Genomic DNA, 23,596 nt, shown 5'->3' on the forward strand with positions numbered 1-23,596 from the left:
TTATTTTTAAGATAAAGCTCTCAACGTAATAGTACGATAATATACTTAAGAAGTAGTATTAAACTGCAACAGCAAGTGAAGAACACTTTATTCTATTTCACATTTTTCTTTCATTGCATCATTTTTCAGTGCTTGATCGTATTGACGGTAATTCAAATGCACATTATATTATCAATATATATTTCTGTTAATCAAGTGTATCTTTTAAACATAATAATACAACTTTACTGCGTGTAAGGATGAAGTTGAACCGGAACTCTATTGTCATGTGCGCGTGTATATTCATACGCCTGCATCTTGTTTCTAGTCAGACTTACGATGAAGCAGTGACAGTCCTGCGAAACAAAACATTTTTCTATGAAAAGAGCATAAGACCAGTTACAAACCAGTCGTCAACATTGATTGTACACATTAACTTTGACCTAGTTTCTATTCAAGACTTTGATGAGGTCCAAGAGAGCCTAACCGTTATTGGTGGTCTTACATTAACCTGGACAGATGACTTTATCAAATGGAATCCTGCAGATTATGGCGGAATGGTAGACATTGTTTCAGAGAGTGGTAAATTTTGGACGCCATATTTGATCCTGACCAACAATGTTAATAAACTGGACAAAGTTGGCGAGTCTTGGCAAAGAATCCGCTTCACCAACGAAGGTGTTGCTAAGGTTGTTCAAGCAGACACTTGGTCGACCTTATGTAAAGCTGATGTGATGTACTATCCATGGGACGACCACTGGTGTGGATTTGAATTTGCCTCAGTTGCTTACAAGCCAGACGAAATGACTTTGCAGCCTGGTTCAGACAAAATTAGCACACATTATTACATCGAAAGCGGAGCATGGGAGTTATTAGGGTCAGATATACAAGTACGTTATCAAAATTCCAGTGTATTATTTCGTCTTCATTTAGCACGAAAACCCCTTTTCGTTCTTGTGAACGTCGTTGTGCCAATTATTGCAATGACGTTTCTGAATGCAGTGATATTTGTGATTCCTGCTGACAGCGGGGAACGTATTTCGTACAGCATAACGGTGCTTCTAGCTTTTGCAGTTTTTCTGACTCTTGTTGGTGATAACTTACCTAAAACATCAAACCCTATGCCATTATTTAGTTTTTACTTGTTAGCAGTATTGATGATAAGCATGTTAATCACTTTTGCAAACGTGTTTAGTTTACGACTTTATCACCATGACAACGCAGACCCTGCAAAAGGCGCATTTACTAAATTGATAAAATGTGTGTTACGCATGAATAAATGCAAGAAGAAACGTAACATAGTAGAACGAATAAATATATCCAGAGAGGACATCAAAACCGGATATGATGCATCTATAAATAAATGCAATGACGCAGATTACAAAAGAGCAGATAACTTAGTAAACGGAATTAGTTCCGAATCTTATATGAATACAGATGTAACATGGAAAGAAATGAGTGTCTTTTTTGATAAAGTGTGCTTAATTGTTTTCAGTATTCTTCTTGTATTGGCTGCACTCGTTTTCTTCGTGGCTGTATACACTAACAAAAGTTAAAGTTAATGAGATTTACTCGTATGGTATGAGCTTTTTCTTTCTTAAATTCTAACTCAGATCAAAACATTTAGGTCATACGTCGAATTTGCAACTTAAAATTACAAACAAAAACTCGCAGGACATTTTACCGACACGGGAGAACTACTGGGTAGAACCAACTACCTTACGCAACTGTGAATCTCGTTTCTGTTTTGAAGGCAGCACAATTCTAAACGTTTGTTTTGTTTTGGGTTTAACGCCGTTTTTCAACAGTATTTCAGTCATGTAACGGCGGGCAGTTAACCTAACTAGTGTTCCTGGATTCTATACCAGTACAAACCTGTTCTCCGCAAGTAACTGCCAACTTCCCCACATGAATCAGAGGTGGAGGACTAATGATTTCAGACACAATGTCATTTATCAAAAGTCACGGAGAACATACGCCGCGCCCGAGGATCGAACTCACGACCCCGTGATCCGTAGGACCAACGCTCTACCTACTGAGTTAAGCAGGCGGCAATTCTAAACATGAAATGTTTTTCAAATGAATGTATCCGACTGAAACTGTTGTTGTAAATGATATTTCATTTATGAAAATATATTCACGAACCTTGTTTTGTTACTTATCAAAAATGTTAATATGTTGTTTCAAAGTTTAATGTGATTCATAAAAGCGTGTGATTACTTTCGTGTAAGTATTTGTTTATCTCTGCACTGGTCTATGGTATGCTTCAAGTAATCAAACAGGATTCAAAATATTAGATAAATATATATGTAATAAATATTTAATAAATATGTACAGAACTTTCTTGAGATTCCAAGAATATTATTATCACATTATGTCAAGATATGGATATTTGACAAAGATACGTGCCTATACCTTTTATACCGTTGGAATTGAAATGGGACTAGGTGACAAATTATATACATAAGGTATCTGCTTTATTTTGTTTTGTTGCGTTCTATGCCTTATAGATTTATTAACTAATACAACAGCATGCGTTTTGTTTAATTCCCCATGAGACGATGTGTTTGAATTAATTACCTTACACTAGTATCCTCTAATTAAAGCCATTCAAACACAGCGCATATATGATATATTGTCTATAGCAGTCAGCTACCATAATGCACTGGTTCTGTATTTTGCCAATAGCGCTGGACATTGTCTGTCTAAATAGCTACAAATTTTTTATCTTTCTCTCAACTTCACAATTCTATGGTTATAAAATCAGCTATATCACTCGGTCGTCATATAGGTATGGCGTCTTATCCAGCTACGATACTGAATCTCATCCTCTGTCTTTGAATCTCAAATGGTTTAATAATTTATCGGCCCTGAGAGAAGCTAGACTCAGTACAAGATTTGGTTGAATCCTCTATTTAATTAAGTTGCTGGATACCGAATGCCGTCACTTCCGGCTGAACTTGGGATGGAGTATCTGCTTCAGTGCTAACATAATCGTTTCTTGCACATCGGGCTGGCGTTTCCAGTGATTTTACCCATGCCGGCAAAACCCATCTGGCACCCCCCATGCCAGATGACTCTCGTGCTGTTAACGGCAACTAGTGGTTCATGCACTGATAATATATTGTTTATGTAAAATACGAAAAAAGCAGGTACCTTGATAGTTTCTCTCCGTTCCTTATAGTATATTTCTCGATTCAAAATACGTTAGTTTATCGTAAAAACATAACGTTACGCTACAAACGATAAAACTAATGTGGAACTTTGTTATTGTGCGTAACGCAAAACATCATGACGTCACTTCTGCTTACGGACGTTAATTTCCCGCGCTTTGTGTTCAGTCTCTACTATAAGAAAGAGTGCTAAAAAAAAAAGTATTTCTACCTTTTGTAAAATACGGTATGCAAGAAAAATAACCTGCCAGAATGAAATGCAAACATGTATACGATATGCAAGAAAAAATATCAGTCATGTGTTTACGAATCGGATGGAAATATCCGTCCCTGGGCCGCCTGCACGTGGGCGGTAATTCGGCAAGCCTCATTACCGCCCAATGCGCAGGTGCCCTCGGGACGGATATTTCTATCCGATCGTAAACACATGACAGATATTATTAGTAATGATTTTCAAAATGCAATCATTCTAAAATACAAAAGGCCTAACAATTAGTAGAAAATGAAATGTTACCTCCTTCACCAAACAATCATTTTTGCATTATTATGTTGTCACATACTTCACCTAGAGGCAGTGTGTCGTATAGATCCAATGTGAATGTGTATACCATCGGCATGCGTATATGTAGTTATTATAGAACGCAATAATTTTAAATATTAAGTTTTAGTGTGCTGAAAATAATGTTGCGGGTAAAATATAACAATTACGAAAATTGACAATTCAATCGTGTGGTATACGGTGATGGGAAAACGGTAAGGTATCAAGTCTTTAACAAGAAAACGTTAGCTACAGATTCAATACTACACACGGAGGGTTGAACGCCACACTGTCGTAATTCCTCCATTGGATAACGAAAGTTATGAGTTAAATCCTCGAACAAAATTCAGAAAATACATATTTGGAACGCCCGTACGAAACTCAATTTAGTGCTGTTGGTTAGCCCTTAAAATGTTAACCTCTACCTGTACCTGGCAATTTAACCATTTGAGGAACGACATTAAGCTTTAAGTATTTTATCAATCTTGAGGGGGAAAACAATTAGAAATACCTGAAAAATCATAATTTTGCCAGTGTTTATATTTTACAAATAAATAGCCTGTTGTATCTTATTATCTGAATACCAATTTTTCCCGTATGACCATAGCAGATTTCCGTCAAACCAGTTTTCTAAACGTTTTGATTGTGCAGTTTATTAAAAAAAGGTAGAACAGTAGTGAAGAATTCACTTTATGTTCTACTTAAATTTAACAATCTTCTGAGAGCTGTCACAGATAGCAAGGCCCATTTTTTAAAAAAGAATTACTAGCCTTATGAACTTAAATGATCTAAAAACCACAGAAAATACCAAGAAAAGTAGGGGACATGTATCTTCTAAGAAAGATGATTTTTTTTGTCTGACAGGTCATCGCTGTGGAACATCTTCCAAACTGACAGCTAAAATATGGGTATGCACGCATATGTAAAAGATTTGTTTACATTTCTTTAATTGCAAAACAGTCTGCTGAAAATGCTACTAAAATGTCAAGTATAAGTCCACAATGAAATAAAAAGTGTCCTACATAAAACATGAAATGCCACTTTAATTGTTTGAGTATACAGCAACTTGTTAAATTGACATATAAACATGATAAATATGTACAAAGACTACATACAACAGTTCTAAACTTGATTACATAAACATGCACATTGGCATGGCTTTGAATGATAAACTGATGGTGAGGCAAAAATAACACGTTTTTATACACCCGTATTATGTTATGGTCCCGGTGTCCGTCCGTCCGTTAGCAATTTCGTGTCCGCTCTGTAACTCTTGAGCCCCTTGAAGGATTTCAGAGAAACTTGACAAAAACCACAATGAGACGACGTGCAGTGCTTATGTTTTGTATGACTCATTTCAAGGTCAAGGTCACATTTAGGGGTCAAAGGTCATATGAGTGTGTTTCGTGTCCGCTCTGTAACTCTTGAACTGCTTGAAGGATTTCAAAGAAACTTGGAACAAATGTTCACCACACTGAGACGACGTGCAGTGCGCTTGTTTCGGACGACTAGCTTCAAGGTCGAGGTCACATTTAGGAGTGAAAGGTCATATATTACTTTGTTGTGTCCGCTCTGTAACTCTTGAACTTCTTGAAGGATTTCAAAGAAACTTGGCACAAATGTTCACCACACTGAGGCGACGTGCAGAGCGCATGTTTTGGATGACTCACTTCAAGGTCAAGGTCACATTTAGGGGTCAAATGTCATATATGACTTTGCTTTGTGTATATTGCTATGCATTGCAGTGCTGTTGTTTTTATTTGGCAGATCCCTTTTTGTTCTCTTACAATAATTTCTTTTTGAATTACTTCCCTTTTTTGTTACTATAAATAGCTTATTTTGAAACTTTCTTATTATTGACAGTGGGAAAAACCGAGACCACTTTTCTGTGGTACAACATGGATGATACATCCAATTTTTAGATGTATTTTAACATAACTTTACCTGGTAAGAATTTTTTTGTGGACTTTTTTTTTTTTTTTTTTTTTTTTTTTTTTTTTGGAATTTCTTCTTTTTGGGTTTCTTCGTTTTGGGTTTAACGCCGTTTTTCAACAGTATTTCAGTCATGTAACGGCGGGCAGTTAACCTAACTAGTGTTCCTGGATTCTATACCAGTACAAACCTGTTCTCCACAAGTAACTGCCAACTTCCCCACATGAATCAGAGGTGGAGGACTAATGATTTCAGACACAATGTCATTTATCAAAAGTCACGGAGAACATACGCCGCGCCCGAGGATCGAACTCACGACCCCGTGATCCGTAGGACCAACGCTCTACCTACTGAGTTAAGCGGGCGGCAATTCTAAACATGAAACGTTTTTCAAATGAATGTATCCGACTGAAACTGTTATTGTAAATGATATTTCATTTATGAAAATATATTCACGAACCTTGTTTTGTTACTTATCAAAAATGTTAATATGTTGTTTCAAAGTTTAATGTGATTCATAAAAGCGTGTGATTACTTTCGTGTAAGTATTTGTTTATCTCTGCACTGGTCTATGGTATGCTTCAAGTAATCAAACAGGATTCAAAATATTAGATAATAATATATGTAATAAATATTTAATAAATATGTACAGAACTTTCTTGAGATTCCAAGAATATTATTATCACATTATGTCAAGATATGGATATTTGACAAAGATACGTGCCTATACCTTTTATACCGTTGGAATTGAAATGGGACTAGGTGACAAATTATATACATAAGGTATCTGCTTTATTTTGTTTTGTTGCGTTCTATGCCTTATAGATTTATTAACTAATACAACAGCATGCGTTTTGTTTAATTCCCCATGAGACGATGTGTTTGAATTAATTACCTTACACTAGTATCCTCTAATTAAAGCCATTCAAACACAGCGCATATATGATATATTGTCTATAGCAGTCAGCTACCATAATGCACTGGTTCTGTATTTTGCCAATAGCGCTGGACATTGTCTGTCTAAATAGCTACAAATTTTTTATCTTTCTCTCAACTTCACAATTCTATGGTTATAAAATCAGCTATATCACTCGGTCGTCATATAGGTATGGCGTCTTATCCAGCTACGATACTGAATCTCATCCTCTGTCTTTGAATCTCAAATGGTTTAATATTTATCGGCCCTGAGAGAAGCTAGACTCAGTACAAGATTTGGTTGAATCCTCTATTTAATTAAGTTGCTGGATACCGAATGCCGTCACTTCCGGCTGAACTTGGGATGGAGTATCTGCTTCAGTGCTAACATATCGTTTCTTGCACATCGGGCTGGCGTTTCCAGTGATTTTACCCATGCCGGCAAAACCCATCTGGCACCCCCCATGCCAGATGACTCTCGTGCTGTTAACGGCAACTAGTGGTTCATGCACTGATAATATATTGTTTATGTAAAATACGAAAAAAGCAGGTACCTTGATAGTTTCTCTCCGTTCCTTATAGTATATTTCTCGATTCAAAATACGTTAGTTTATCGTAAAAACATAACGTTACGCTACAAACGATAAAACTAATGTGGAACTTTGTTATTGTGCGTAACGCAAAACATCATGACGTCACTTCTGCTTACGGACGTTAATTTCCCGCGCTTTGTGTTCAGTCTCTACTATAAGAAAGAGTGCTAAAAAAAAAAGTATTTCTACCTTTTGTAAAATACGGTATGCAAGAAAAATAACCTGCCAGAATGAAATGCAAACATGTATACGATATGCAAGAAAAAATATCAGTCATGTGTTTACGAATCGGATGGAAATATCCGTCCCTCGGCCGCCTGCACGTGGGCGGTAATTCGGCAAGCCTCATTACCGCCCAATGCGCAGGTGCCCTCGGGACGGATATTTCTATCCGATTCGTAAACACATGACAGATATTATTAGTAATGATTTTCAAAATGCAATCATTCTAAAATACAAAAGGCCTAACAATTAGTAGAAAATGAAATGTTACCTCCTTCACCAAACAATCATTTTTGCATTATTATGTTGTCACATACTTCACCTAGAGGCAGTGTGTCGTATAGATCCAATGTGAATGTGTATACCATCGGCATGCGTATATGTAGTTATTATAGAACGCAATAATTTAAATATTAAGTTTTAGTGTGCTGAAAATAATGTTGCGGGTAAAATATAACAATTACGAAAATTGACAATTCAATCGTGTGGTATACGGTGATGGGGAAAACGGTAAGGTATCAAGTCTTTAACAAGAAAACGTTAGCTACAGATTCAATACTACACACCGAGGGTTGAACGCCACACTGTCGTAATTCCTCCATTGGATAACGAAAGTTATGAGTTAAATCCTCGAACAAAATTCAGAAAATACATATTTGGAACGCCCGTACGAAACTCAATTTAGTGCTGTTGGTTAGCCCTTAAAATGTTAACCTCTACCTGTACCTGGCAATTTAACCATTTGAGGAACGACATTAAGCTTTAAGTATTTTATCAATCTTGAGGGGAAAACAATTAGAAATACCTGAAAAATCATAATTTTGCCAGTGTTTATATTTTACAAATAAATAGCCTGTTGTATCTTATTATCTGAATACCAGTTTTTCCCGTATGACCATAGCAGATTTCCGTCAAACCAGTTTTCTAAACGTTTTGATTGTGCAGTTTATTAAAAAAAGGTAGAACAGTAGTGAAGAATTCACTTTATGTTCTACTTAAATTTAACAATCTTCTGAGAGCTGTCACAGATAGCAAGGCCCATTTTTTAAAAAAGAATTACTAGCCTTATGAACTTAAATGATCTAAAAACCACAGAAAATACCAAGAAAAGTAGGGGACATGTATCTTCTAAGAAAGATGATTTTTTTTGTCTGACAGGTCATCGCTGTGGAACATCTTCCAAACTGACAGCTAAAATATGGGTATGCACGCATATGTAAAAGATTTGTTTACATTTCTTTAATTGCAAAACAGTCTGCTGAAAATGCTACTAAAATGTCAAGTATAAGTCCACAATGAAATAAAAAGTGTCCTACATAAAACATGAAAATGCCACTTTAATTGTTTGAGTATACAGCAACTTGTTAAATTGACATATAAACATGATAAATATGTACAAAGACTACATACAACAGTTCTAAACTTGATTACATAAACATGCACATTGGCATGGCTTTGAATGATAAACTGATGGTGAGGCAAAAATAACACGTTTTTATACACCCGTATTATGTTATGGTCCCGGTGTCCGTCCGTCCGTTAGCAATTTCGTGTCCGCTCTGTAACTCTTGAGCCCCTTGAAGGATTTCAGAGAAAACTTGACAAAAACCACAATGAGACGACGTGCAGTGCTTATGTTTTGTATGACTCATTTCAAGGTCAAGGTCACATTTAGGGGTCAAAGGTCATATGAGTGTGTTTCGTGTCCGCTCTGTAACTCTTGAACTGCTTGAAGGATTTCAAAGAAACTTGGAACAAATGTTCACCACACTGAGACGACGTGCAGTGCGCTTGTTTCGGACGACTAGCTTCAAGGTCGAGGTCACATTTAGGAGTGAAAGGTCATATATTACTTTGTTGTGTCCGCTCTGTAACTCTTGAACTTCTTGAAGGATTTCAAAGAAACTTGGCACAAATGTTCACCACACTGAGGCGACGTGCAGAGCGCATGTTTTGGATGACTCACTTCAAGGTCAAGGTCACATTTAGGGGTCAAATGTCATATATGACTTTGCTTTGTGTATATTGCTATGCATTGCAGTGCTGTTGTTTTTATTTGGCAGATCCCTTTTTGTTCTCTTACAATAATTTCTTTTTGAATTACTTCCCTTTTTTGTTACTATAAATAGCTTATTTTGAAACTTTCTTATTATTGACAGTGGGAAAAACCGAGACCACTTTTCTGTGGTACAACATGGATGATACATCCAATTTTTAGATGTATTTTAACATAACTTTACCTGGTAAGAATTTTTTTGTGTACTTTTTTTTTTTTTTTTTTTTTTTTTTTTTTTGGAATTTCTTCTTTTTGGGTTTCTTCGTTTTGGGTTTAACGCCGTTTTTCAACAGTATTTCAGTCATGTAACGGCGGGCAGTTAACCTAACTAGTGTTCCTGGATTCTATACCAGTACAAACCTGTTCTCCACAAGTAACTGCCAACTTCCCCACATGAATCAGAGGTGGAGGACTAATGATTTCAGACACAATGTCATTTATCAAAAGTCACGGAGAACATACGCCGCGCCCGAGGATCGAACTCACGACCCCGTGATCCGTAGGACCAACGCTCTACCTACTGAGTTAAGCGGGCGGCAATTCTAAACATGAAACGTTTTTCAAATGAATGTATCCGACTGAAACTGTTATTGTAAATGATATTTCATTTATGAAAATATATTCACGAACCTTGTTTTGTTACTTATCAAAAATGTTAATATGTTGTTTCAAAGTTTAATGTGATTCATAAAAGCGTGTGATTACTTTCGTGTAAGTATTTGTTTATCTCTGCACTGGTCTATGGTATGCTTCAAGTAATCAAACAGGATTCAAAATATTAGATAATAATATATGTAATAAATATTTAATAAATATGTACAGAACTTTCTTGAGATTCCAAGAATATTATTATCACATTATGTCAAGATATGGATATTTGACAAAGATACGTGCCTATACCTTTTATACCGTTGGAATTGAAATGGGACTAGGTGACAAATTATATACATAAGGTATCTGCTTTATTTTGTTTTGTTGCGTTCTATGCCTTATAGATTTATTAACTAATACAACAGCATGCGTTTTGTTTAATTCCCCATGAGACGATGTGTTTGAATTAATTACCTTACACTAGTATCCTCTAATTAAAGCCATTCAAACACAGCGCATATATGATATATTGTCTATAGCAGTCAGCTACCATAATGCACTGGTTCTGTATTTTGCCAATAGCGCTGGACATTGTCTGTCTAAATAGCTACAAATTTTTTATCTTTCTCTCAACTTCACAATTCTATGGTTATAAAATCAGCTATATCACTCGGTCGTCATATAGGTATGGCGTCTTATCCAGCTACGATACTGAATCTCATCCTCTGTCTTTGAATCTCAAATGGTTTAATAATTTATCGGCCCTGAGAGAAGCTAGACTCAGTACAAGATTTGGTTGAATCCTCTATTTAATTAAGTTGCTGGATACCGAATGCCGTCACTTCCGGCTGAACTTGGGATGGAGTATCTGCTTCAGTGCTAACATAATCGTTTCTTGCACATCGGGCTGGCGTTTCCAGTGATTTTACCCATGCCGGCAAAACCATCTGGCACCCCCCATGCCAGATGACTCTCGTGCTGTTAACGGCAACTAGTGGTTCATGCACTGATAATATATTGTTTATGTAAAATACGAAAAAAGCAGGTACCTTGATAGTTTCTCTCCGTTCCTTATAGTATATTTCTCGATTCAAAATACGTTAGTTTATCGTAAAAACATAACGTTACGCTACAAACGATAAAACTAATGTGGAACTTTGTTATTGTGCGTAACGCAAAACATCATGACGTCACTTCTGCTTACGGACGTTAATTTCCCGCGCTTTGTGTTCAGTCTCTACTATAAGAAAGAGTGCTAAAAAAAAAAGTATTTCTACCTTTTGTAAAATACGGTATGCAAGAAAATAACCTGCCAGAATGAAATGCAAACATGTATACGATATGCAAGAAAAAATATCAGTCATGTGTTTACGAATCGGATGGAAATATCCGTCCCTCGGCCGCCTGCACGTGGGCGGTAATTCGGCAAGCCTCATTACCGCCCAATGCGCAGGTGCCCTCGGGACGGATATTTCTATCCGATTCGTAAACACATGACAGATATTATTAGTAATGATTTTCAAAATGCAATCATTCTAAAATACAAAAGGCCTAACAATTAGTAGAAAATGAAATGTTACCTCCTTCACCAAACAATCATTTTTGCATTATTATGTTGTCACATACTTCACCTAGAGGCAGTGTGTCGTATAGATCCAATGTGAATGTGTATACCATCGGCATGCGTATATGTAGTTATTATAGAACGCAATAATTTAAATATTAAGTTTTAGTGTGCTGAAAATAATGTTGCGGGTAAAATATAACAATTACGAAAATTGACAATTCAATCGTGTGGTATACGGTGATGGGAAAACGGTAAGGTATCAAGTCTTTAACAAGAAAACGTTAGCTACAGATTCAATACTACACACGGAGGGTTGAACGCCACACTGTCGTAATTCCTCCATTGGATAACGAAAGTTATGAGTTAAATCCTCGAACAAAATTCAGAAAATACATATTTAGAACGCCCGTACGAAACTCAATTTAGTGCTGTTGGTTAGCCCTTAAAATGTTAACCTCTACCTGTACCTGGCAATTTAACCATTTGAGGAACGACATTAAGCTTTAAGTATTTTATCAATCTTGAGGGGAAAACAATTAGAAATACCTGAAAAATCATAATTTTGCCAGTGTTTATATTTTACAAATAAATAGCCTGTTGTATCTTATTATCTGAATACCAATTTTTCCGTATGACCATAGCAGATTTCCGTCAAACCAGTTTTCTAAACGTTTTGATTGTGCAGTTTATTAAAAAAAGGTAGAACAGTAGTGAAGAATTCACTTTATGTTCTACTTAAATTTAACAATCTTCTGAGAGCTGTCACAGATAGCAAGGCCCATTTTTTAAAAAAGAATTACTAGCCTTATGAACTTAAATGATCTAAAAACCACAGAAAATACCAAGAAAAGTAGGGGACATGTATCTTCTAAGAAAGATGATTTTTTTTGTCTGACAGGTCATCGCTGTGGAACATCTTCCAAACTGACAGCTAAAATATGGGTATGCACGCATATGTAAAAGATTTGTTTACATTTCTTTAATTGCAAAACAGTCTGCTGAAAATGCTACTAAAATGTCAAGTATAAGTCCACAATGAAATAAAAAGTGTCCTACATAAAACATGAAAATGCCACTTTAATTGTTTGAGTATACAGCAACTTGTTAAATTGACATATAAACATGATAAATATGTACAAAGACTACATACAACAGTTCTAAACTTGATTACATAAACATGCACATTGGCATGGCTTTGAATGATAAACTGATGGTGAGGCAAAAATAACACGTTTTTATACACCCGTATTATGTTATGGTCCCGGTGTCCGTCCGTCCGTTAGCAATTTCGTGTCCGCTCTGTAACTCTTGAGCCCCTTGAAGGATTTCAGAGAAACTTGACAAAAACCACAATGAGACGACGTGCAGTGCTTATGTTTTGTATGACTCATTTCAAGGTCAAGGTCACATTTAGGGGTCAAAGGTCATATGAGTGTGTTTCGTGTCCGCTCTGTAACTCTTGAACTGCTTGAAGGATTTCAAAGAAACTTGGAACAAATGTTCACCACACTGAGACGACGTGCAGTGCGCTTGTTTCGGACGACTAGCTTCAAGGTCGAGGTCACATTTAGGAGTGAAAGGTCATATATTACTTTGTTGTGTCCGCTCTGTAACTCTTGAACTTCTTGAAGGATTTCAAAGAAACTTGGCACAAATGTTCACCACACTGAGGCGACGTGCAGAGCGCATGTTTTGGATAACTCACTTCAAGGTCAAGGTCACATTTAGGGGTCAAATGTCATATATGACTTTGCTTTGTGTATATTGCTATGCATTGCAGTGCTGTTGTTTTTATTTGGCAGATCCCTTTTTGTTCTCTTACAATAATTTCTTTTTGAATTACTTCCCTTTTTTGTTACTATAAATAGCTTATTTTGAAACTTTCTTATTATTGACAGTGGGAAAAACCGAGACCACTTTTCTGTGGTACAACATGGATGATACATCCAATTTTTAGATGTATTTTAACATAACTTTACCTGGTAAGAATTTTTTTGTGGACTTTTTTTTTTTTTTTTTTTTTTTTTTTGGAATTTCTTCTTTTTGTTGTTCCTGTCCTTTGGGCTTCAACAGTCAAGTTCTTTAAATTTTACTCCATCCTCTGATGTAACCATTCGGGCGTATATTGTCCCGCTTGGCGACACTCTTGTTTTTATTGTTATTTGAAAGACTTTTTCATAAAGTACGTACCTACAGTAAGGATAAAACGTAAGGGTATCATGCACTATCTATGTTTATGCATCACAAAATTATTAATAAATCCAAAATACAAATTATTATAACATTTATAACATTTTGCTGGTGATGAAATAACTAAATTTATGTTCTCTTTAGAAATAAATTCTTTTAATTTTGGTGGGTGTTTGTCCTCACTGCTTATCAGATACTAGTTTGAATCCCACGGGGTTTTCATGACCACATTTAGTGTAGTGACAAGTACATTCTTTATCTGAAATTCGTAGAGGACAGATCCCTTCAACACTTTCCCGCTTCACGTTATTGCTACTATGTTGTAGTAATATTTTTTCAGCCGTTTCAGCGTCACACATGTTGCACCATGCCGCTAATCTACAGTATACAAAACTTATGATATGCTATACTTGTTAGAAATGAACTTTTCATGACAGAATTAACTTTTGATGAACAATATGTGTTCCATTCGGAATATTAACTGACGTTAAACTACATATGCTCGAAATAATTTTTTCAATAAAGAATATAAAATATACGTACGGTGTTTTGTGAGCCAAATTATAGATATGTTTTCAACTTCGTGAAAATCGTCTTAGTGACGATTAAGTCAATTTATTAATAATCCAATCAAATAATCATAATTATTAATTAATAATTAATAATAATTATTTTGAAGTCGTAACTTATTTCATGATAAATGTTTTAAAGGCCTTGTCCGACGCATGTCTTAGAGATGGTACCTACCCAAGTAAATCTAAGGGGAACAACTCTGAATTGACCGATAAACTGAAGCTAACATAAAACATTGGACAAAACTGAAAGAAAAATCGGATAGGTCCTTTTCCCAACAACTGATCAGGCAGACAAAATATTACCTACATTTGTTTAAATCTCATTGTATTCAATATTCAATATGCACAATTGTCTCATGGCTTACACTGACAGTTATTTTATAAGTTGTAGTGAGGCCCTGATAGAAAGTTTAGTAATGCATGAAGATAATGTAAAATAATGCATAAATTCCTTTAAAGAAAATTTACGAAATTAAGAAACGTTATTAAGTTCTGATCTTTTAGTCAAAGTTATTCATTGTTCTTAATGGTGATACATTGATTTACACAAAATTATATATTAAAATGTAAAATTTCTATATCCAACAATGAGAAATAACCAAAAAAAAGTTAAACTAGTATCACTTTTGTGTAACAAAGTAGGTAGATTGAGTATATTTATCACTTAAATGAATCATTTTGCAAGTGTTTCTTATGCTTTAGTCATTTGGAAGAGTTTCTCTTACTGTTCAGGCGTACTTTGTTTCAAATAATTGTAACACAAAAATTAATTGTAGTCGAATATATTTACAATGTTTTAAGGTAGTGGTTGTAATTACAACATTTGAAGGTGGCTCATAGGCAATGACTCTATGTAATGTATTTTAAGCAATTCAACATTCTCTGGATGGAACTACCACGATCATTGCTTTAATTGAAAAACGAATAAATGCTGAAAAATCATATGGAGTTTACTTTATTTGATGATATTTATTGTTTTTAACAAAGTGAGCGAGTAACTTCAGATATCAACATTAATTTATAACCAACTTGAAAAAAAGAAAAAAAAATGTTTATGTTAGGGCCTCTCATTTACAATTATATCAGCAATTATCGCCTGAATTGAGTGCATTTATGAATGGGAAATATTGATGGTAAAATGGTGTAGGGGTTTGTTTACATTATAAAATCTTTAATAACTTCTTTCAGGTAATTATTTGGTATGGTTTTGGCAAGCTTATGATAAAGAGCATGTCATCCTCTTTCACTCAGATTTTTTTCAAGCGTTTTAGACTCTTGGCTAGTCTTGGATTTTGACTTTATTAAGAGACAAAAGGAAGTTCAGTATAGGCTCTTTCAAAGTGTTGAAAGTAGACTAAACTTACACTATACTCTATTGAATTTATTTAGCTGTGGAAACTTTTGATATAGACTATAATTGGGGAAATGCTAAAATCATTGAAAAACGGTCAGTACAAGAGCTGTCCATTTTGCTTCAGATATTTTGAAAAAGTCGTTTTTTAAATATCAAATAATTCTATTTTTACATGGAGAAGAGGAAAACCATAAATATATTTAGAAAATTGGTGCACTTAGCTATCATTTCACTCTGAAAAAAATATGTAAAGATGAATTTGAATTTTTTAGGTACCATCTCTGCATGATGTCTTGTTGGTTTTGTATATACATTATCCGTGTTTTGTGACCCAAAATTTTATAATGATCCACAAATTATTTGACATGTCTTTGAAATACTTAACAATACTACGGTAGTATAAAATAAAATGTTCATTTTTCTAGGATGGCCGTCTTGTAGCAGCAGCCTCGCACTCAGGTGGTCATTTTTGATATTGGTGCTATTAGGCGGGCGCCTTTTAACAGTTGGAGGGGGCTTTGACCGTGTGGTCGGCCATTCATCAGGTCCGTGGTTTGACTTTGTCTTATATAGCAGGGTTGTTTTCAACTTATCGGTCATACGATTATTAATGATCAGTCGAAAATTGCATTTTATTATATACATGTATACGTGTAAGTCTGTACAGATTGTTTGTATAATTTGTGGATCACTTAGCAATAACCTCCAACACATAGGTATGCTGAAACAGAGATAATAGCCCCCTGTTTAATCCAAAGTCTGGTGGTTATGCTGCGTTTACACTTAGCCACGATGTCCCCGATGTCCACGATTTAAAAAAAAGCACGGAGCTCCACGATTTATTGCATGAATTTTGTATTACTACGCTTTCCAACGCTTTCTTACGCTCTAAGTACGTTTTATTACAGCCTGTAGCGTCTTTTATTACGAAACCAACACGATTCTTGTTAAGATCTGCTGCGCTTTTAATCACGTTCTCTCAAGTTCTCTTTCGATTACCACGATATGCTATCACGTTTTATCACGTTCTGTTTAGATCCCTCAGTTATCAAGTTCTGTTAAGTTCTCCTACGATTTATGGTCACGATTTGATCAAGATTGTCACGTTTTGAGCACGATTGGAGTATCTCCAGAGATTCCAAAGTGGAACGAGCTATGCATACAAGAGATGAAGAAGATGCTGAATTTGGCAATTTTCGTGTATGCCTATATAGTTACTCGTCGGCAGCAGCAACAAGGGACGGAACAGGGCAGGATAGAAGGGAGAGGAAGGAGAAGAAGAAATGGAAGGCCTAGGACCTGCTGGGTTAGACCACGGTTAAGTGGAAACCGAACGTCAACTATGTAAGGATGCCTGCAGATCTAGTGGAACTTAGAATCGTGTTTCCAAGTTCACCAAGATCCCCATACGATGGAGCATCAAGGTCTGATGCGCTACGTTATGGTCTGTTAAGCTGCATTACGCTCTACAACGATTTCCACGTTCTCTCACGTTCTCTCAAGATTTAATGATAAATCGGGATAATCGTGGAAAAAAATTTGCCTGTCACGGTCCTTACGATCATGACGATACCATCAAGTTCCCTCAATATCATCACGATTCGATCCCACGACCCCAACACTCACCACGCTTCTCTCAAATCGTTGACATCGTGGCTAAGTGTAAACGCAGCATTAGCTCGGTCAGTTGTTGCATGAATGGTTTTGAATCTGTTGAAACAGTTTCTGTTATAACCCCTTCCCTAGCATCTGTGGCCGCGCTCGTGTTGTAATGCATTATATTATGCATAAATGATAAAAAAAATAAAATCTTCATATACAAATCAAAAAGAATTCGGGGTGACTTTCTTAGCTTGCTTCGGATTTTAATTGTATTTTGGTCGTTTAAAAGGAATTCGTACTAAATGCAATTTACTATGTAAATACATTCATATAAATATCCTAGGGATCTCTGAGAACATCTTCGCCCCGTTTTCCCATAGTGAGAATAACTAGAACCAGTTGTAGTATATTCTGCGCTTATTTCCATTGATTTCTGCATGTTTTTTGTGCTGCTATATTGCTTCCGTGTGTCTTACCGACGACAATGTCTTTCATATCTTCTCATTATTTTTATATATACAATGTTATATATTTACAATATGCCATAATTTTCAATTTTTAGTTTGCAATAAAATCACAGTCTTATCCCACAAAACCGTTACATTATTTGGTTATTTAGTGCGTCTTAAGAAAGGTGATGAATTCTCCTAACCAACCCCCGCTGCTAAAAATGGCTGAGACATTGGATATCAATGGAGCATATGTAGCTCCTTCTCATTAACAAATGCAGTCAAACTCGTGCTGTAAACAATCTCCCAGTAAAGGTCGTAAAGCCTGCTTACAAAATTTATCCCTTCACGTTTTACCAAAAAAGGTTACTTTACATGTCTTGAGAGACCAGCATTTTCATTTCCCACGGGAGGATTTTGCAAACGGGTTTGACTGTATATATAAATATCCCAACACCAATTAATAAAGTAATCACCTCATTTTGTATTTACAATATTATCTCTCCGCTCAACAATAATAATGCTATTAATAAATTTAGAACTGCATTGTCATATTGGCAATAATTTGACATTTTATATATTCCTAATTGCTGATGAAGCAAAGATTGTTGTCAATACACTCATTAACATTTTATTCGTAACTTTATACAGAGGAATAGTGTGCGTATTGTATTCTTGCGTACGTATTGTCTTATTTTGTATGCACGGGCCCCAGGGAGCTGTATGGTAGATTGACCATCTGAATAGCATTTATGAAACGCGATGGTAACGAAAATGTTGGAGTTCGTAAGCAATTTATTTCGATAGAACAATGGGGTTGTTGAGAACTTTTGGTCCCATGTGTCACATTGAAATGGATTATAGTTGATGATAAACAGGTTTTACATGCATAGATTCTACTTGTCAATCAAACCAATAATATTGGCCAATGAGATAATGTATTAGCCTTCAATCCATCATTTTGTTGCTAAACCGCCATTGTGTCTCACAAGCTTTTCGTAACTGACCACCTGTAATAGTATAGTATACAATTAGTATTCTTTTAGCTTTTCTTCTAATTTAAAATTAGTGATTCTTTACATATAAAATGTAAATCTGACATTGAGACACAAGACCTGTAACAAATAATTGCCAAAACGCGTGTAAAATGTTCGTTCAAGCATTTCAAAAAAAGTTAAAGCTGTTTTATTTTGTTTATGCTGTTAGCCAAGTGTCATACGATTTTGATTTGTATTAGGCGTTGTATCAAGAAAAAGAAATTCATTTCAAGCAAAACCAAATCTGCAAATTTTGACCACACTCAAGAGACTTCGTATTAGAATTTTGATACTAAACAGTCGTGAACTTAAATTTCGTATTTTCCCGTAAATTCCGCAAGTCATAAATAATGTTGAATTTGTAATTCGTTATTTTTTTTCGTCTATTAAATGTGCAAGATGGAACATCAAGTTTGTAACGTGTTATTCATCTCTATTTGACTATGGTTTTCTACAATAATATCATTGTAGCTTTACCGGCGATGCTATGTTATGATTACAAGTGTAATTCCACATTTTGATAAAAGATTTATTGTGTTACCGTACTGAAATGTTGTCATTTTGAAGCGTAGACATACGACTTTGGTTGAGCCATAGAACAAGGTCTTCGCATATATGTTGTTCTAGTTCTGACACATAAATGATATATTTTTATAACTATAAACATTTAATTATTCATGACAATCAGATGGCATTCGAGTGACGGAGTCACAGAATTTTTATTTTCGAGATTGACATGTATATATTCTGTTTTTATTTACCAGACATATTTCATAAAGGAATGAATGAATTTTTTAATCATAATTATTTGCGTAAAAATCAATTTATCATGAACATGCAAGATTTACGAGGCGCAGACCTTTGTCGTTTGATTGAAGATAATTGAAAAATATATTTCAAATGTCGTTTTAATTAATCAAAGGACATATCCTTCAATTGTTTCTGATTTTCTTCTTCGGTGATTTGTATTATACCGTGTTTCTATCTACACTTTCCAAAGATAAAACAAAGTTAACAAATCCTACGTCATCTTTTTATCTATAAAGACCTTGTCAGTTACACAGCTCTACTTCATCATATTTCTTTATAGAATTAATGTAACTTGAAGTATAATTACAGGACTTCATATCACAGATTTATGAACATTTTACAGTTATTTGTAAGAGATTTAGATTCTCATTAAAAAATCAATCATAACTATATGTATCCGCCAAATTGAAGAATGCTTAAGAATGCCCAAGGGGGCGTGGCTTATTGGAAATTCGGGCCTATGAATTGGCCTTACATACCACATCAGTAACGGACTCCCATGCATATTTAATCACGTTGTTTGCCATAAGTCGGCAGATTAATGTTTGGACAAAACCATCTGAAACGCTGGGCATCATCACTTTCTATAAAAATGAAATTGTTGATCGATTTGGCCTTTGTTTCAAACATTGTTTTGATCATAGTTTCTTATAATCTACTGGGAATCAAGGCAAGTGATTATGACAAGGGTGGATATGTAGTGGGTGAACTTGTAGGAGAGACTACAAGCACACTGCAAGACACGAAAGATTTGTTAAAACATATCTTTTCGGAATACGACACAAGATTGAGACCTCGTGTAAACCAATCGGAGTCTGTAAATGTGACCGCGACTTTCATTCCAAATGCCATCGTAAACTTCGACACCACTGGTCAAAAAATTGACGTAATAGGTTTTTTTCGTATTACGTGGAAAGATGACATCACGAGATGGAACGCAACTGAATTTGGAGACACCGACGTAATCATGGTTCCACTGAAAGATATATGGTATCCTAAACTTATAATAGACAAAGTAAGTTATTTCGTCATTCTTACTTCCCTACCGTATTTTATCTTTCTAAGTCAACTGTATGGTCATTAATTTTATATTCTGATAATCTATTCATGAACGTAGTTTGTTAAATAAAAATACTTTACCACATGTGTGACGTCGTGGGAGTGAAATAAAGTCATTAAATAATATTGTAATAAAGCTTTGACATCGACGTCGTTTAAAGTATAGGAGACGTTGGTCAAAGAATGTTTCGGCAGGAAAAGCTTACATGTTATAAAAAGAATATTACATTTGTGACTTTCCACATTGAATTTATTAAACTCATTGAATAAAATTGATAAAATGCTCGGCCGAGCCTTGCATTTTGTTATTTTATTCAACTCGTTTAATAAATGCAATATGAAAAAATATGAAAAGACACTCATGTAATATCCTCTATATATAAACATTACATCCCTGAGAGGAAGGTATGAAAAATGTTCACTCCAATATATATGAATATCGACCGAGGCGTCACATGAAGTTTATATTCATATATCGAGGCTGAAATTTTATCACATTACACTCTAAGGAATGTAAAATTTATTTTATTCATGTCACCAAGGAAATGTTGCTGTCAAATTAGTTTGAAATCAAGCTAGTGATTTCAGAGGGGAAGATTTACATTTTCCATAATCATAGCTATGAAGGAAAAACTCGCCTGCCGCCTGGCGGCCATGTTTAGCAACAGATTAATTTGAAGGAATCTGGTAGAGGATTTCCCAAAGTACATTACTTTTTGTTATGTCAAAAACTTGGCCAGCAATTTCTGAGAAGAAGCTTATAAAGTTTTTCCAACAACAACTAAACCGGTGTTACCATACAAAATTTTTCAAAAACCATCAGAAATGTGAAAAAACTCTTTAGATCGAAGAATCCGATGCCAATTTAGTGCAGAAAGAGTGCTAATGGGTGTTGAGAAGGGACAGTCTCCAAAACCGCCAGTGAAAAAGCCCGAAATAGAAAAACAAAACACAAATACACCAAACAGTAAAAAGCGTAAATCAGTTATCTCCCCTGAAAATTCAAAAATTGAGAAAAAATCAAGACATTACTCAAATACTGATAAAGGTGAAGACAGCGAAAGTGACTGGTCAGAAATAGAACTAGAAACAAGTGAAACCGAAACTAATAGTGAAGCTGATATAACCATTAAAAACAAACCTGAACATTTACCCCATCCACCCAGTATGTCAGCATCAGAAATACATAATACCAGTATAAACACTACCATAGAAGCTGAAATCCAAGCTCAGGCTCAAAATATAATGACCAGCCAACTTGGAACCCCTCTGCAACCAAACCAACTCCTATTGAACCATCCAAACCAACTTCCCATGTTCATGTCATCACCTGTACACTTAGCCCAACAGATGAACATGCAAGGTCAACCTCAACAGTCAATCCTGTCAGACATGGACATTCAGAGGATCAGACTATCACTTAGAGAAGAAATTTCATGTATGGTGAAAGCTGAAGTCAATATGCAAGTACATGAACATGTCAAGCCTTTGTATAAAACAATAGAGAATCTGCAAAAAAGAGTCAGTTACCTAGAACAAGAAAGTGACAATGTAGCTCAATACAGCAGAAAGTTGTGTGTACTGATTAGCAATGTGCCTGAAAATGAAGATGAGTCAACTGATGACATAGTATTGAATGTTGCAGATGTTAGTGGCTCAACAATCTCAAAGTATGACATTGAAAATTCCCACAGAATGCCAAGCAGAAAGGATGACAGTGATAAACCTAAAGATGTCATTGTCAAATTTAACAATTATAATGCTAAGGTGAACTTCATGAAAGGTAGAAAGAAGCTCAGAGATAGAAAGAGCACATATTACATAAATGAGCAACTTACAGCTAGAAGAAGAGAAATTGCATACCACTGTAGAAAGTTAAAGAAAGACTCATCAAGTAAAATAACTCAGACATGGAGCTATGATGGAAACATTTTCATCAAATGTGGTGAGAGAGGATCAAACACAAGAATAAACAGTCTCTTAGACCTGGTACCCTATGGTTACATTCCACCTACCAAAGATGAAACAGATCAGGAGTAGTGACAATGTATAACTTTGTGTATAACATGACAAACCTAGTGTACAACTATGTACTAACAAAACTAAAACTTTATGACTTATGATAATACATGTAACTAATATGTCTCAGAACCTATGTTAAAACACTGTTTAAATTCATATGATTTTGACATTTACCATTTTTAGCAAACTATATGCTAACTACAATATATTCCAATAGCTTTATTTGCAATATTTGTAAACAAGACTAATTGAATCTTCAATTTATTTTTGAAAATGTATACATGTAAAAGTTTGAAATAACATCTACTTAATATGTTCTTGGGTCCAAAATGATTTCATTTGCATGTTGTAAATGTTGTCTAAATGATTTTTCAGATTTATATCAATGCATGGAATACACATGTTTACAACATTTTTGCATTTCAATTCATGCTGTGATTCATGAACTTTCAGTTCTTATCTCCATTAACTTGTAAATGAAATTCAAATGAACATTCATATCAATATCAATATAAATTGCAATCATTTAACACATAGCCCAAGTATGTTGTGGCTCTTGATTGTTAAAATAATTCTATTTTCATTAACTTGGAAATTAAATACTTGAAATATTTTCATTTTACATGTATATTATTAGCAAACTGCTGGTGTATTATGCACTTGCCTCACAGACCTTAACTTATAATCACACTGTGTTATTTGAATTTTCAATTAACTTTATTACCATTTATTTGTAAATGTAACTTCTTGAATCTCTGAATGGCCATTTGATCAAACTTGCAATAGTTTGTTTAATGCTAATGAATCTTCAATTTATATAATTTTTTATTAGTATTTGCAAATTCACAGACCTATCAACACAATTGAAAATACATTATGTGTCACTGATTTTTCTCATACCAAGCAACCAGATGCTTATTGACTCTCCAAAC

General features: G+C 35.0%; 1 protein-coding gene across 1 annotated transcript; it reads left to right on the forward strand.

Moving 5' to 3' along the window:
- The first annotated feature begins 239 nt into the window (after positions 1–239).
- Positions 240–16,981, forward strand: LOC123537100 (acetylcholine receptor subunit alpha-type acr-16-like). The gene is made up of 2 exons (XM_045320662.2): positions 240–869; positions 16,799–16,981. The coding sequence occupies exons 1-2, from the start codon at positions 240–242 to the stop codon at positions 16,979–16,981; spliced, it is 813 nt and encodes a 270-aa protein (XP_045176597.1).
- Positions 16,982–23,596: the final 6,615 nt, after the last annotated feature.

Source organism: Mercenaria mercenaria, chromosome 17 (genome assembly GCF_021730395.1).
Source record: "Mercenaria mercenaria strain notata chromosome 17, MADL_Memer_1, whole genome shotgun sequence".
NCBI classification, from domain to species: domain Eukaryota; kingdom Metazoa; phylum Mollusca; class Bivalvia; order Venerida; family Veneridae; genus Mercenaria; species Mercenaria mercenaria.